Source organism: Silurus aristotelis (genome assembly GCF_946808225.1).
Source record: "Silurus aristotelis genome assembly, chromosome: 8".
Classification (NCBI taxonomy): Eukaryota; Metazoa; Chordata; class Actinopteri; order Siluriformes; family Siluridae; genus Silurus; species Silurus aristotelis.
In genome coordinates this window covers 6448817-6463580 of record NC_139581.1, presented here as the reverse complement: position 1 = coordinate 6463580, position 14764 = coordinate 6448817, and the positions used below count along the sequence as shown (strand labels likewise).

The window sequence follows — 14764 nt, the reverse complement described above, 5'->3', positions numbered from 1 at the left end:
TATATATATATATATATATATATATATATATATATATATATATATGTGTTCTTGTATGTGTAAGTTTTTGGTGTGTATTCCCATCTTGAGTCTAGTTTTTCAGTGCTTCAGGTTCACAGAATTCCTGATTAGTATAAAACGGTTCTTGAAGACGAATGAATGTTTGATTCTCATATACTGACAGCTGTGATGTTACAGTTCCGCAATAGTGACACATCAGTTAGTTTAAATCCCTGAAGTTTATGAGTTTAAATCCCATGACTGGAAAGAAGACACTTTTGTCACTTGCGTTTGATTGAAAAGGATCAGCGGTGGAAAAAGTAACACTATGTACTTGAGTAAAAATAGAGATACAGTAGATAAAATATGACTCCATTTAAATTAAAATAGCTCCCTTTAAACTTTCACTTAAGTAAAAGTCCAAAAATTTGCCTTCAAATGTACTTAAATATCTAAAGTACTGTGATTTAATATCGCTATAATGTTTCTATTAGCATTTTTGTCACAAGACAAAATGTGACAGTTTATGTAAAAAAGACTCTCAGCACAACAATCTATTAATACAGTGATAATGAGTGAAACACTGATTGATATCTTTTGAAATGATGATAAGTAGATACACCACGCGCCAATCAAAACATGTTCAAAGCTGAGCGTGAGTTCTGCCCTGATTAGTGGTCTGCTGCACGTTTGACCGTTTTTTATCCACTCACAAATAAAAAAGGAACGACTGATTTTGTAAAGTTGAGTAAAAACTACGATATTTGAATTTAGTAAAGTGAAAGTCTCCCCCAAATGGAAATACTTTAGTAAATTACAGATACACGGAAAAGCGACTTAATTTCAGTAACGATTTACAAATCAAAGGGGAAAAAAAAACAACGTAATGTGTGTTAGTAAAGTGTTGGGAGACTCATGTCACCCAAAAATCTAATTTTTTGCCTGAGATCTGGTGACTATAGGCATCCCGGTACAGACCACCCCCCCATCAGGATAGAAATGTTTCCTCCTACAATAAAGGTGATCAGAAGAACTTTTTATTGATTTGCAGTGACTCCTCCGTCTAATACGTGCTAAATCATGCAGATAAAAATAAATCCCCCCGACAGCCAAATCAAGTCATCAGATTTTCCGTTTAAATCTTTACCTGGTGGTGTGTCATCACTTTGCTTCGAATTGCCATCATTTCTGATGATGCTGTTACAACAGACTCATTATTTTGAAGAAAACTTATCGATTGAGCTGAAAATCTGAGCACCATTAATTAGTTCTTTTCCCTTTGGGCTTTGGATGAAAAGAGTTAGACCTAAACAGGCAGAATGCTTGATGTCATGGGCAGTTCTGATAGTAAAAGCCCCTCTCTGAGATGTGAACAGAGGTTATAATTAGCCACGCTGGCTAAGAGGATTTCTCCTCCCTGTATTCTCGGTCTCCAAGCAGTGTCTGATCCACCAAGGGCATTTAAAACCAACCTGCCTCTGAGAGAGAGAGAGAGAGAGAGGAAAAGAGAGAGAGAGAGAGAGAGAGAGGGAGGGAGGGAGGGAAAGGAAGAAGGGGAGAGCTAGAGCAGAAAACAAGTCCTGCAGCAGCATTGTTTTATCGCATCACTTTCAGGCGTCGAGAGCAGTACAGACACACCACCTGCCTGCTCACGGCCTGGCTGCAGCAGGCAGGGGGGCAATTACATACATCTACACACAAAGCGGAGCGTAAAAAGAGTCCCCACTTTTCACAGGACAGCCAAACACAGCATGACCAGCCAGCAGGACTCGGGGTTCTTTGAAATTAGCATCAAGTCTCTGCTAAAGTCCTGGAACAGCTGTGAGTAACTTCGCCACTCGGTGCAAAGGGATGTGTTGTTAATGTCGTTGTTCTCGTTGAATTCGTGTCAGTTCGAATCAGCTCTGAGAGGTTTTGAAATGTTATCTCTCGTTCCCTTTAGCAGCTGATATGATAAGGGACGGTTTGATTTATTGCTATGTCCTCTGAGCTTGCTCGCTTAAGCATGGGATGGAGATGCTTGCTCCTTTTTTATAAGCACTTTTGAAATCTATTTGCATTTGTGACAGATGCTTAGCTGTAGAACTAAGAGCTGTCTAATCTGCTAGAACCCCCCCCCCAAAACATCTGGCTTGTTCAGGTAATTGATATGAAACAACAACTCGATCCTGCAGTGCATCATGTTTTTCTATTTGCATTGATGTGCAAAACATAATCTGACATTTGAATACATCCGTGCAAGTTGTTTCTTTTTCATATTTTTATTCATAGCCTTTAATCTTAATGTTTATTGGACACATTTGTTGTGATTTCTGGACTTGCCAAGTATTAGTAGGCCTTCATATTTCTAGCATTTAGCCATGGGTTTTTTTTTTTATTTGTATTGCATTTATATTGCAACAATGGACATTGTCCTAAACCAGCTTTACAGAGATAGACTGGTTATAAAAAGTAAAATGATGTTAGTTACTTTTAGTTTCGCCCTTACAAGTTTAACCCTAATTAGCGTTGTGGAGTGACGAGGATAGACAGGATTAGAAATTAGTTTATTAGAGAGAAAGCGCATGTAGGAGGTTTTGGAGACAAGGTGAGGGAGGTGAGATTGAGATGGTTTGGACATGTGCAGAGGAGGGACATGGGGTATATCGGTAGGAGAATGCTGAGGATGGAGCCACCAAGAAGGAGGAAAAGAGGAAGACCAAGGAGGAGGTTTATGGATGTGGTGAGGGAAGACATGCAGGTAGTTGGTTTGAAAAAGGCAGATGTATTGGATAGGGGGGTATGGAGACGGATGATCCGCTGTGGCGACCCCTAATGGGAGAAGCCAAAAGAAGAAGAAGAGAAGCGAGCCAGTAGCGACAATGACAAGGAAAAACTCCCTCATCTTTTATGAGGAAGAACCTTGAGGAAACCCATCTTAATCTGGGTGGCACCTAATGTCCATTCATCATAGTTTTATCCTCGTTGAGGTGTGCTGTTCACTGGTGCCACTAAAATGCAAAATTGTTCATGCAAATTGCATTCCTAAGCCATTATAGCAGATTGGTTATATAATTACAGTACAAATCCGTCCTTATAATTCATGAGTTGTTCAGAAACTTCATAGATTGTTTATTTTTGCAGTCAAATAATTTTTATTTGTATTGTGAATAGATATTTATTATAGTATTTAATTAGATGAGAATGTTAATATATGCAAGTCAGAGTCAAATATATGCAAAATCAAAGTAAGTTCATGGGATGCATATTGAAATTGCATGATAGACCACAAAACGTATAGGGAATTGTTTTTATGGGGTTTTATGTTGAAATAATAACATTTGTTAATAATAATGAATTATTTGTCAAATGAATAATTATAAAATGAAGTAAAATGTTAATACAGTACTGAAAAAATAAAATAGCTTTTTTGGGGTGGCGTCCCATTATCGCGGTTTTTCGTTTATCGCAAGCGTTTTTGGAACGTAACCACTGTCATAAACGGGGGATTACGGTACCACCATGTTTTTATACATTATATTACACATTTTAGTGCACGTCCAACATAAATAACGTGCTTACTGAAGTTCCTTCAGTCTGGAAATCAACACAGTAACCTGTAGTGGCATACATAATCCCATATTTCTTTTTGAAACACCGTTTGTCATTCATTCAGGTGCAGTTATCTGGAAGTTCTTCTTGCTAACTTCTATCTAGTTGGCACGAGATTTTTTCACTACTCATCGGAGCAGTTTGTTTAGTCTGAGGAAGTTGGCAGGTTTCCACACATTTGTATGCCTCAGGGTCAAGGATAGCCTCGTTAGCCTCCCTTTAGAGCCTCGTTAAGGGCCACGTAGGAGGTGAGAGTGGGGAGGGAGGTGTCAGGAGTAGGAGGAGTTATGAGTATGTAAACACCCCAGAGACTTAGAGTAAGGGGAAAGTGTATAGAAGTATAGGGGTCAAAAATCTGTGATTGCGTGAGTGGATGCATGGAAAACTCTATATGAGTAAACTTAAATAATTGTTATATATTTTGTGTATTTTATGTAAGAGATATTACAGAGAAGGCTGGTACAGGTCCTGCCCTCTAGAAGCTTAATTCCTCCTCCAATCAGCAGTCAAAGATGTTTGGTTAATGAAGCAAGAGTCAAGTTCATGCAAAACTTGCTGAGCGTTCTTTTTTTTACTGATGCTATCTGAAAATGACCTATAAAACGATCAGATTCGTTAATGTCCGGGTGTTATTTGTTTTTTTCCTCGACTCAGTGGAAAATCGAAAAGATCAGCCACATAAGATGTGGCTGTATTTTTCCACCTGTGATAAACAGAAGGAGAATTAATATTTTTTTTCCGAAGGTTTCATCCTTGTCGGTTTCCTTCTGTAACATTAGAAAAAGTTTGCGATGACCTTGGAATGGTTATGGATGAGTTGTGTATTGTAGATGTATCCGGTTAAATAATTTAAGATCAGGTCATAATTTTGGAGCAGATAATTCTAAAGGTTTTGCGAACATTATCCTCATCAGTAGATCTCTCTATTGTTTTTGCCCTCCTTTATAGGGGTATTATGTCTATAGGAAAAAATTCCAATGGACTCAAATCCAGGTTGTTCAGAGGTTAAGACATCGGATTTAGAAGTCTAAATCTAAAATTCAGGAGTTCCTGGCACAGCCAACTGTATAAATGAGATGATTGTAAGTTACTCTGGATAAGGGCGTCTCCCAAATGGCACAAATGTAAATGTTTCCAAAGTTTCCAGACTTCATTAACAATAAGACAAATTCATAGTATTGTGTACCATATTAACAGCACTTCCTGGTTTTCTTAGTATAATAATATAATGAATTTTGCATGAACATTATTCATAATAGTAATATCATTTTAAGTTTTATATTAATTCCTTTCCATTCACTGAAAGAAGTAATATTTCTGTCACCTTAATTCCTCCATATTGAAGCTTTAGTTCTATGCTGAGGCATTGACATGTCAAATGTTTTATGTCTGTAAGTCATTTGGTTTCTCTCAGCAACAGCTCTTTAACACCACCTGATTTTGTTACCAAGTTCCTGGATTGTCAGGGACATTGTGAAAAAAGAAACTCTTGTATTCATGAGCTGTTTGTCAGTCTTGTTCTGTGAAGGACATATGGCTTTCACTGGCATATGGTGATTGTTCGGGTTTTATTCCATAGAGGTGTTGTCAGTCATTCATCATATCACATCACACATACACCCACACCCACACACACACACACACACACACACACACACACACACACACACACACACACACACAAAACCCCCACACACAAAACCCCCACACACAAACGTGCTAGTGTAGTGTCGCAGTAATTATGTACCAGTTTCCCTGGTCTTTGGTACCTTTTAGATGAATCCTTGACACAGAAGCTGAAGCTGTACAGTAGCATGACTTTAATTAAAAGGATATATAATTTGGATCATAATTTGATTTAGAATAAAAGGTACCTTTAAACATTTTTAGATGTAAGAGCATTTTTTTAGTGTGAGAAAAGTAAGAATACAACCATGTTGTCTGAGAATTTCGTCCTACGCATTACCAAACTACATTTTTTGACATTTTATGTACAATTTTATTGCACAATTTGGATTTTTGGTTTCTTTTTATCTGTCGGATTTGTTTGGTTGGTTGTTTACGACCATTTACACTAACAACTTACCTATAACCATTCATGGAAAATACTCGAATATCAATGCATTTGTGTTTTTACTTGTCATTTTGCTCTTTATTTTTGAAATAAAGTACTTGTCCTTTTACATAATTTATTTTCCATACATTTTTTAGACCTTCAAGATTTTCCACAAATATCTTCTTCTTGAATGTATAGTATATGCAATACATGGACAGAAGTATTGAGCCGTCTGACTTTTACAGACATATGTAGTTCACAAGTCTTTGAATGAAAATAATGGCCTCCATTGTTTTGCTCTATAGCTTGGTACGCACCTCAAAGCCACATAAATATTGACTTGACCATTCTCATTCACGCCACTTTCAGAGTTGTTCACGCTTTGAATCACGTTATATCTGGCCAATAGGCAGTTGTGACATCATTGGCGGGCAACGGGCACCCTGCTGACCTTTGTCAGGTTCTACAACCTCGAGCCACTCCTGGCTTCTCTGTCCTGCATGCAGGTTGTGCTCAGACAACACTAGGCAGGAACTGGTCAGTATGGCATGACTGGACACTCGTTCCCAAAGCGTTATTGATGCAGCTCGAGTTCCTGAAAGGGAACGTCACTAGGTTGCGTCTGTAACTCTAGTTCCCTGAGGAAACGAGAGCTGCGTCAACGAGCCATACTTCCTGCATCTCTGCAGCGCTTACCTTCTCCTTTTTTAGAAGCTGATGTCGCTCCCATTACTCTCCCATTTTGTAGCTTTCTGGTTTGCGTGACGTCGCCCGCCAATGACGCTACGACTGCCTATTGGCCAGATTTTAAACGCAATTCAGAGCGTGAACAACGGAAGGCGTTCCCAAATAATTTTCGATGCAGCCTAAAAAGGAACCTCTGTAGTCTTGAGTCTGAACTCTCAACAGTGTGGGCTGTGAGGTTGCTTTACTGTAAATGTGTTGAGCCGATAAGCATCTGAAAATGAAGGGGGAATTTGAGTTCCCATTTAATCATAATTACCCAGAGTTTCCCCAAAGGACAGTTAATAGAGTTAGCTGTAAAATAACATCCTACACTATTTACAGTAGAGGACTTGGTTTGTAGGAAGCTGTTTTACATGTTAAAGCTGAATTAAAGTTTTGTGGATGCATATAAAACGTATGGATGTGTGTTTATATATGTTTTTACATTTTGGTGGGAATCAAATGCTTCTACAAGGATTTGAACATCTGCTTTTAACCTAGTAGGAACATTTTGCTTTTATGAGCCAAAAGTTTTTTTGGTTTGTTAAATTTTTTTTAAGGTTAGGGTTGGGCTAGGTTCAGGTTAATCAGCATTAATTAGCAATTAACAGTAAGTCTTTGTCTGTGTTGTCTGTGGAATCTTACCAAGGTTAATAGTTACACTGACCCATTTTTGCACACTGACTTTCAAAAAATAATTTGTCTATTCTCATAAATATGAGCAAATAAAGACTTTTATAAAATCAGTTGACCTGTAGCAGTTTTAGCCATTTCTGTCCTAAAAATATAAACTATATTGTCAAGTATTGGGACTCTGGACTACACACACACACATATATATATATGGGACCCTATTATACTACATATATATTTGGGATATATTAGGTGGATATATTAAGTGAAAATTTTTTCCTCAAGTTAATGTGTTAGAGGCTTGAAAAAAACAGGCAATTGTAAGGATTTTTTTGTGAGTTTGACAAGGGCCAAATTGTGATGACTAGACGACTGGGTCAGAGAAGCATCTCCAAAACTGCAGCACTTGTTCCTGGTTCCTGGTCTGCAGTGCTCAGTAGCTATCAAAAGTGGTCCAAAGAAGGCAAGGTTTATTGATGCACGTGGGAAACGAAGGTTGGTCCCTGTGGTCTGATCCAACAGACAAGCTTCTGTAGCTCAAATTTCTGAGTACCTTATGTTAATGCTCGATGGATCAGGACTGTCTTGGCTGGAAAAAGGAGACCAACACAATATTAGGCAGGTAGTCATAAAGTTATGCCTGATCAGTTTATGTTGCAATGTTCATTCCTGGTTTACTGATTAGTTCTGCCTCTTTGAGAGATCTACTAGTTTTAAAGAAGCAGTGTGTCCATGGATGGGACTCAAAAGCTTGTTCATCTTTCGTCTCATTAAAACAGCCAGTAAACAAACATCTCACAAATGTTAATTGACACATAGGTTTTAATGGGTGTTTGTTGTCTGTAACAGTGAAAGCAGCACCATTTTCAGAGCTTCCACTGAGCAGTGAATCTGAATCAACCTCAAACTTAAGTCCTATATGCAAAGTCGCTCTGTAATATTGTATTTCATACTTATCATTTAGTGTTGAAATTACCGATGGCACATTAATGCTGAAGTTTATAGCTTAAAGATGGGAAATAACATCAATTATGAGTACTGAAAATGTGTGTAATTTAGTATTGATATACATGTGGCATTGTAAGTAGGTAGATTTTTACATTTAGCTGTAGTTATTAGCATTTTCTAAAAGAAAAAAAACTAAAAAATGTTGACTGTGGCCTGTCTAGAGCTAAAGCGCGTGTGTGTGTGTGTGTGTGTGTGTGTGTGTGTGTTATTGGGAGGTGTTTACACTGGTGGTGTGGGTGGGTTGATCTCTCAGTATAGTGTGTACTCAGGGATAAATATAGCCGAACAGCTATGCCACTGCAGCGTGTCAGTACTCCACACATGCCCGGGCCCCCAGCTTAAAATTCCAACCTGACCTTCAGTCTCACGAGCCACAAACCAACCCCACTACTGTGCAGAGACCTCCGGCAACAAGTGCGCTCCAAAAACACACACTACTGGATTGCCTGGAGATCTTCAGTGGGCACAGCAAGAGAGATGAAGGCTGTGAGTGGGAACGCAGCAAACCGGAGACGCAGTAGGAACGGCTGATAACGACGTGTGATGTGCGTGAAAATTTGCAAGAATGGATACGGTGCAGCGGTGTCCCACTATAGATGGTACAGCCATGTGTTGGAGCAAAGCCAGCATGGTCAGCTTCATCAAGGGCCTGGGTATGTGCAGAGAAAGTCAGAAAGAGAAAGAGAGAGAGATGTACTCTTTACTGTGGTAGTTCTTATGTATATTTACAGTAGACTTTATATTACTGTATATATGATTTGTGGGTGCGATTCTGAGAGAAAACCTGGGACACAGAGAAAGGGAGTCTGCTTTAAAGGTGTGTAAGTTTGGTGTCCGGCTCAGCGCTCTCCGTGTGCTCTAACTGGGTGAGTGTTTTGGCATATTTCCCTCCTGTAACACTTCTGCTGTACAGTAGCACCTGTGTCTGGGTCCACTGAAGTGAATTGCATTTTTTGTCCCTGTCATATGTCATGATAATAAAAAATACACTAGAAAAACATACAGAATTTTTCATAGTTTAATGACTAGAAAACCTCACTATAGTTTTCTTTGAATTTACTGTAGTATTTTAAAAGAACTGCATTTATACCACCGTGATTAATGGATTAGTTGAAATGTGTACGTTTTTTTATATTTTCCTTTTGTTCCAGCTGCAAGGCAAAAATGGGGCTGACAAAAAAAGAAAACACAAATTGATCTTTGAGGGAAAGTTTATTTCGAGTTTTTTGGAGAAGGCTATATGGTCAGTGCTGTTCGAAACATCTCTGTACCCTCATGTTTCCTGACACGTCTTCAGGACAGAGCGTTTTGTGGTTGCTTAGTGACATGACGCCGATGAAGGAATGACCGTTTAAAGCTGCAAACATAAGTGATAAGAGGAAGTAGCTTGTTTTTATATGTACTACTACATTGAGTGTAATTGCAGATGGATAGAAAAAAGCATAAGGTGTCATTCTTTAAAGATTTTGTTTATGCATTAAATTTTTTTTTTTTACTTAGGTATTGCTTGAGATTAAGCATTATATACTGGATTAAATTCATCTGAATGTATTCAAAATGCCAGACTTAATTAGTGCAATTTTTCATAGACATGTGTACGTGTACGTTTAACTAGCCTTGGTGTTCATCATTGCAACAAGAATGAACATTTTAATTTCAAGAAAATGTGGTTGCAATTACTAGTAAATTCTCTCTTTGTCTCAATCTTGGGCTTTTTTTTTTTCCTCTTTTTTTTTTTTTCCTCTTTTTTTTTTGCCTTACACTGTAATGATGTCACATTTCACTGGAGGAATGTGAACAGCAGCTGTGAGTCTGGGCGTTTTACTTCCGTTTGTCTGCACTGAGATAAGAGCGGCCCATGCGCTCAGCTATGTTTGCTATAGAGACAGAGAACATGGGAAATGACTTCACGTCTGACCCACTGGCTTGAGGACAAGTTTGTGTTTTTGGTATTTTCTTGTTTCCCACTGTGTAGCTTTTACGTACAATACTTCGGTCTGAACTGGGTTCAGATTTCCAGCCAGATGTTTGTTAACAAGTGTATTTGTGTGTTATCTTCTGCAGCCTCTCCTGGATACAGCAAGCCCCCCGTTTCTCCTGTGTACCACTCTCATAGCGAGAGGAGCCCCAGGACCATGATGTCTATCAATGTGGACCCAGAGAGCCGCCCTGGCGAGTATGTTCTCAAGAGCCTTTTTGCCAACTTCGCCACGCTTTCTGAGCGCAAGATCCGGCTTGTTATGGCTGAGCCGCTGGTGAGTAAACCTTGCTGTAGAGTGTGGAATTATAGCTAGTAGGAGATGGTCCTGGTGACCATCTGAATTTGCTTACAGATGGTCATGAGGTGCATTTTTCCATCCATGTCTGATTAGATGAAATGTGATTAAAGAAAATTAAAGCTTTGCCTACAACTGGTGTGACTCAGGCTCTTGTACAGCAGTCCACTAAGAATTTGTAGCAAACTCCAGAGGTTTGAGCATAGAATTTGATTTCTAATTGACACTACCAGACTCCTATCTGTCTTTGTATAGTCCAAATGCACACATTGCTGTTAAATTTCTTTTTTTCTTTCTCACTAAATTTTCACAAAAATTACATTTCCACCTTAGGCTTGAAATGATTCCAGCTTGCAAACAGAGGAACTCTTAACAAATTTTTTCCATCATGCAAAATCACAATAATTGTACACTGTCAAACTGCATCAGCAGGTTTTATGACGGTTCCATTCCAGCAGTAGGACCTATCCCCTAAACTCTAATTGCCGCTCCTGGTTACACAATAATTTCCTGTTCGTGTATTACTTCTTTTTTATGAACTAAATAAATCCAATCAAGTGAGTTTGAGTCTTTGGTGTTTCTGCTTGTTTAGATTGACAAAAGTATGTTTTGTAAAAAAAAAACTTTTGACTGATGAACATGCCAAAAATATCCGTATGTTCGGTGCTTTTTTTCTTTCAGCAGTTTGTTTGTTTTGGTAGTTTGGTATATTTGCTCTCAAGTTTCTAGTTCCCTGAGTTTCCCAGTCCATGCACACACTGCCCTATTAGCCTTCTCATTTAATATTCAAAAACATGGCTTGGTCACTTTTGCAAGCAATCTAGTAGTCAAATCAGTGGTAATGTCAGTGATAACTCCCAGGAGACTTTTTTATTTTCTTTCAATGCTACAAGACAATTTAGTGATTCAGCAAACTGCTAAGACCTTCCACCTTTCACTAGCATTAAAATATCCCTAGAAGCTGGAAACCCTAAACCTGTTCCAGTATAACACAACCCGTTTACACAAAGCCAGCTCCATGACAATAGGCTTTACATGGGTTGGAGTGGAAGATCTTGAGTGGCCTGCTATAGAGCTCTGACCTCACCCTATTAAACACCGACTGCACCGCATGTCTCCTCACCTCACCTACATCAGTACCTGACTTTACTAACACCAATGTGTCTGAATGAATTTTACGAACCTAAATCTAGTGGAACATCTTCCCAGAATAATGTAGGTTATTATAACAGCAAATGGGGACTAAATGTGGAAGGGGCTGTTCAAAAAGCACATACGAATCTTATGGTCAGGTGTCCACAAACCTTTGTCCATATAGTGGATATCGATTAAAAATGTGTGTATTAATTCATTTATTTATGAGTCATTATTATGAGTCTCTAGTGTCAGAGCATTGTATCACAGTGCTGAAGCTGTACGTTTTAAGACACTCGAAAGTCTTGAGCATGCTGTTTTTTTTGTCTTGTTCGTCCAAACAGAGAGAAAAGAGAAGCTGATGAGGGAACGACTATTTATTTTTAACATTGTGTTATAATAAAAGTCAGATGTTCTTTGAAAAATTGTGTTGTTTAAAAGAATAAAAAACCTCAGGATGTATTTTTATTGGAAATTAAGGTAAAATACCTTAACAAATGACACCTTTGTGTCATTTTCCTATAACAAACCTCTAGTTTATTTGTTACATGATCTCACTGTATATCAGCCCCCTATCTAAACTGTTATCTGGCACTGTAAAGCAGGACAGGAAGTATGGTAAACGGACATATAATTGCATAACTTGGGGTCAGAAATTTGATCTGACCCACGTCTCGAGGACTGTAGGTTAAAATGGAGTTAAGAGGAGTGGGTTAAAATTTTCAGGCATTAGCTTTCAGTTGTGCTTAAAAAATGGAATGAAATTTAATTTTCCCTACTAAAAAAGAGGGGAAGGAATCTATACTCGCCCTCACATCGATTTTGTTTCCTGTGAGATGAAGACAGGATATTGGTTTATGAAACTTAATCTAGTGCACTATTTAGCTCAAATTGACCCTCTTTTTCTAAAAGCCTTTTTAAAATGCTTTCGAGTACACCATTCCTCAGTTATAAAAAATTAATACTCATACTGACTATCAGAGGGGATCCCAGCAGTCTTTAGTGATGAGTAAAGGTTTTGCATGAATTTAAGCAACAGATTTTTGTAATTGATCTCTGGACTGAATGTGCAGGTTTCTCAGACAGTAGATACAGCTACAAATATAGAGTGCATTGTTTGTAAGTTTAAAATAATCATCATGAATTGGAGTGAAAGAAGATCTTTGAGGTGCAAAATGAATCCCTGTATAAATAATTAAGACTTTTAAAAAACTACTAGGAGCCCTTTTTAATATGGAAGCATTGTTGAAGAGATTTTTAATGGATATCTATTGGGAGTCCTAATTGTTCTTTAAGTGTATACTTAGAAAATGGATTCCAAAAGAGTAGATGGTTTGGCAAATACATTTTAAAGGGGTTTTGTTTAAAGGTTTCTGTTTTGGGAAAGGGAAACCTATTATGATATATTATGTCAAAGTTGAAGAAACACAAGTGTATTGGACGTATTTGAATGCAGTAGCATTAAGTTCACCCTTCAATTTAACTAGGAGACCCGAACCTGTTCAAGCATGACATTGCCCCAGTGTGCTTCATGGCGATATACTTTTGGAGTAGAAAATCTTCAGTAACCGCTATAGAACTCTGACCTCCACCTTATTGAACACCTTTGGTATGAATTGTAACATTGAGTGAACCCCAGGTCTCCTCACCTCACCTATATTACCTTCTGACTTTACTAACACCCTTGTGGCTGAATGAACACAAATCTCCACAAGCAAATTCAGAATGTTTATATATTACACACACACACACACACACACACACACACACACACACACTATATGGACGAAAGTATCGGGACACCTGACCTTTCCTGCCATATGTGGTTCTTCTCCAAACTGTTACCACACAGCTGGAGGCACTCACTTGTAGCATTTAGCATTCACTTGAACTTGGCAACCCAAACTTATTCCAGCATGGCAATGCCCCTGTGCACAAAGCGAGCTCCATGAAGATCTGGTTTGCATGGTTTGGAGAGGAAGATCTTGAGTGGCCTGTTATAAAGCTCTGATTTCATCCCTACTGAACACCTTTGCGATAAACATTAACACTAGCAGTTAGTGCCTCCTCACCCACATCAGTACCTGACTTTACTAACAGCCTTGTGACTAATGAACATAAATGTGAACACACTCTAAAATCTATTGGAACATCTTCACAGAAGAGTGGAGAAAATTTTAAGAGCAAATTGGGACTAAATGTGCAATATATATATAAAGGTGATGAAGTGGCCAAGTATGTCTCCAGACCTGAACCCTATTGAGCACCAGTGGGGCTCCTCAAGCGAAAGGTGGAGAAGCGACATGTGTATAACATTTAGCATCTCCGTGATGTTATTATGGAGCAGCGGAAGAGGATCCCAGCAACAACCTGTGCAGCTCTGGTGAAATCCATGTCCAGGAGTATTTAGGCGGTGCTAAATAACAATGTTGCTCTCATAAAATATTGGCACAGTTTTGACATGTTCACTTAGGGTATACTTACTTTTGTTGCGAGTTATTTAGACAATAATGGCTGTATGTTGTTATTTTTAGAGGACAGTAAACCTGTACTGCTACAAGCTGCACATTGACTACTCTAAAATATATTTAAGTTTAATGTCTATTGTAATGTCCCTTTGGAACACATAAAAAACTTGAGCATACGTTTGCCTGCCATGCAAAACTTAAAATATTTGTACAAACTTGTCACATTGCTATCATCATCTTAAGATCGAAGATCATGAGTTGAATCATCGTAACTCAGGGACCATCTGATACAAGAATAAGTGCTGACAGTGACATTCATGACTATTCAATGGCCAAAGATATGTTGATCAATACACCCATATGTGCTTGTTAAACCTCCAATTCCAAAACCATTAACAACATTTGTTGTACATTAGCCTTCATTCATCTGGGAAGGCTTTTTACTAGATCTTTTAAAATGTCATTGTGGAGATTTGTACATTCAGTCACAGGAGTGTTAGTGAGGTCAGGCGTTAATGTTGGGAGAGGAGGCTTGGTGGATAGCCAGGGTTCCAGTTTATCCTAGAGATGTTCAGTGGGGTTGAGGTCAGAGCTCTGTGCAGGAAGTGAGGGAAAATTCTAATGTTACAGCATACCAAAACATTCAATCCCCCTATGCAATTCCATTTTCTGTGGCTTTAAATGAGCCTGTTTTATAAGCACGTTCCTAATTTCTGAGTAACATGTGTTGTGCTGCTTTTTAAAGAAATTTGTACATGAAGAATGAATTCCAAGAAGCTCAAATCCTAATCCGTAAGATACCAGGAGTTTGTAGGACATTTTCCTCTTGTAAATACTTGCTTATATTAGCTTTTGAGGTGTTGATATTTCCA

General features: G+C 38.4%; 2 protein-coding genes across 11 annotated transcripts in view; one reads left to right on the top strand and one right to left on the bottom strand.

Moving 5' to 3' along the window:
* Window positions 1-14764, bottom strand: part of LOC310729677 (uncharacterized protein) — a 298178-nt gene that overhangs the window by 137620 nt on the left and 145794 nt on the right. The gene's annotated exons all lie outside the window — the stretch shown is intronic.
* frya (furry homolog a) overlaps window positions 1-14764 on the top strand; it is a 90679-nt gene that overhangs the window by 5750 nt on the left and 70165 nt on the right. For all 9 annotated transcript variants that reach the window (XR_014534578.1, XR_014534579.1, XR_014534580.1 and 6 more), the window contains exon 2: window positions 10079-10269. Coding sequence is in view for 5 of the 9 variants with exons in the window: in XM_083547711.1 (XP_083403837.1) it covers window positions 10079-10269 (191 nt within the window). In the remaining 4 variants the exon portion in view is untranslated. The remainder of the gene's footprint in view (window positions 1-10078; window positions 10270-14764) is intronic.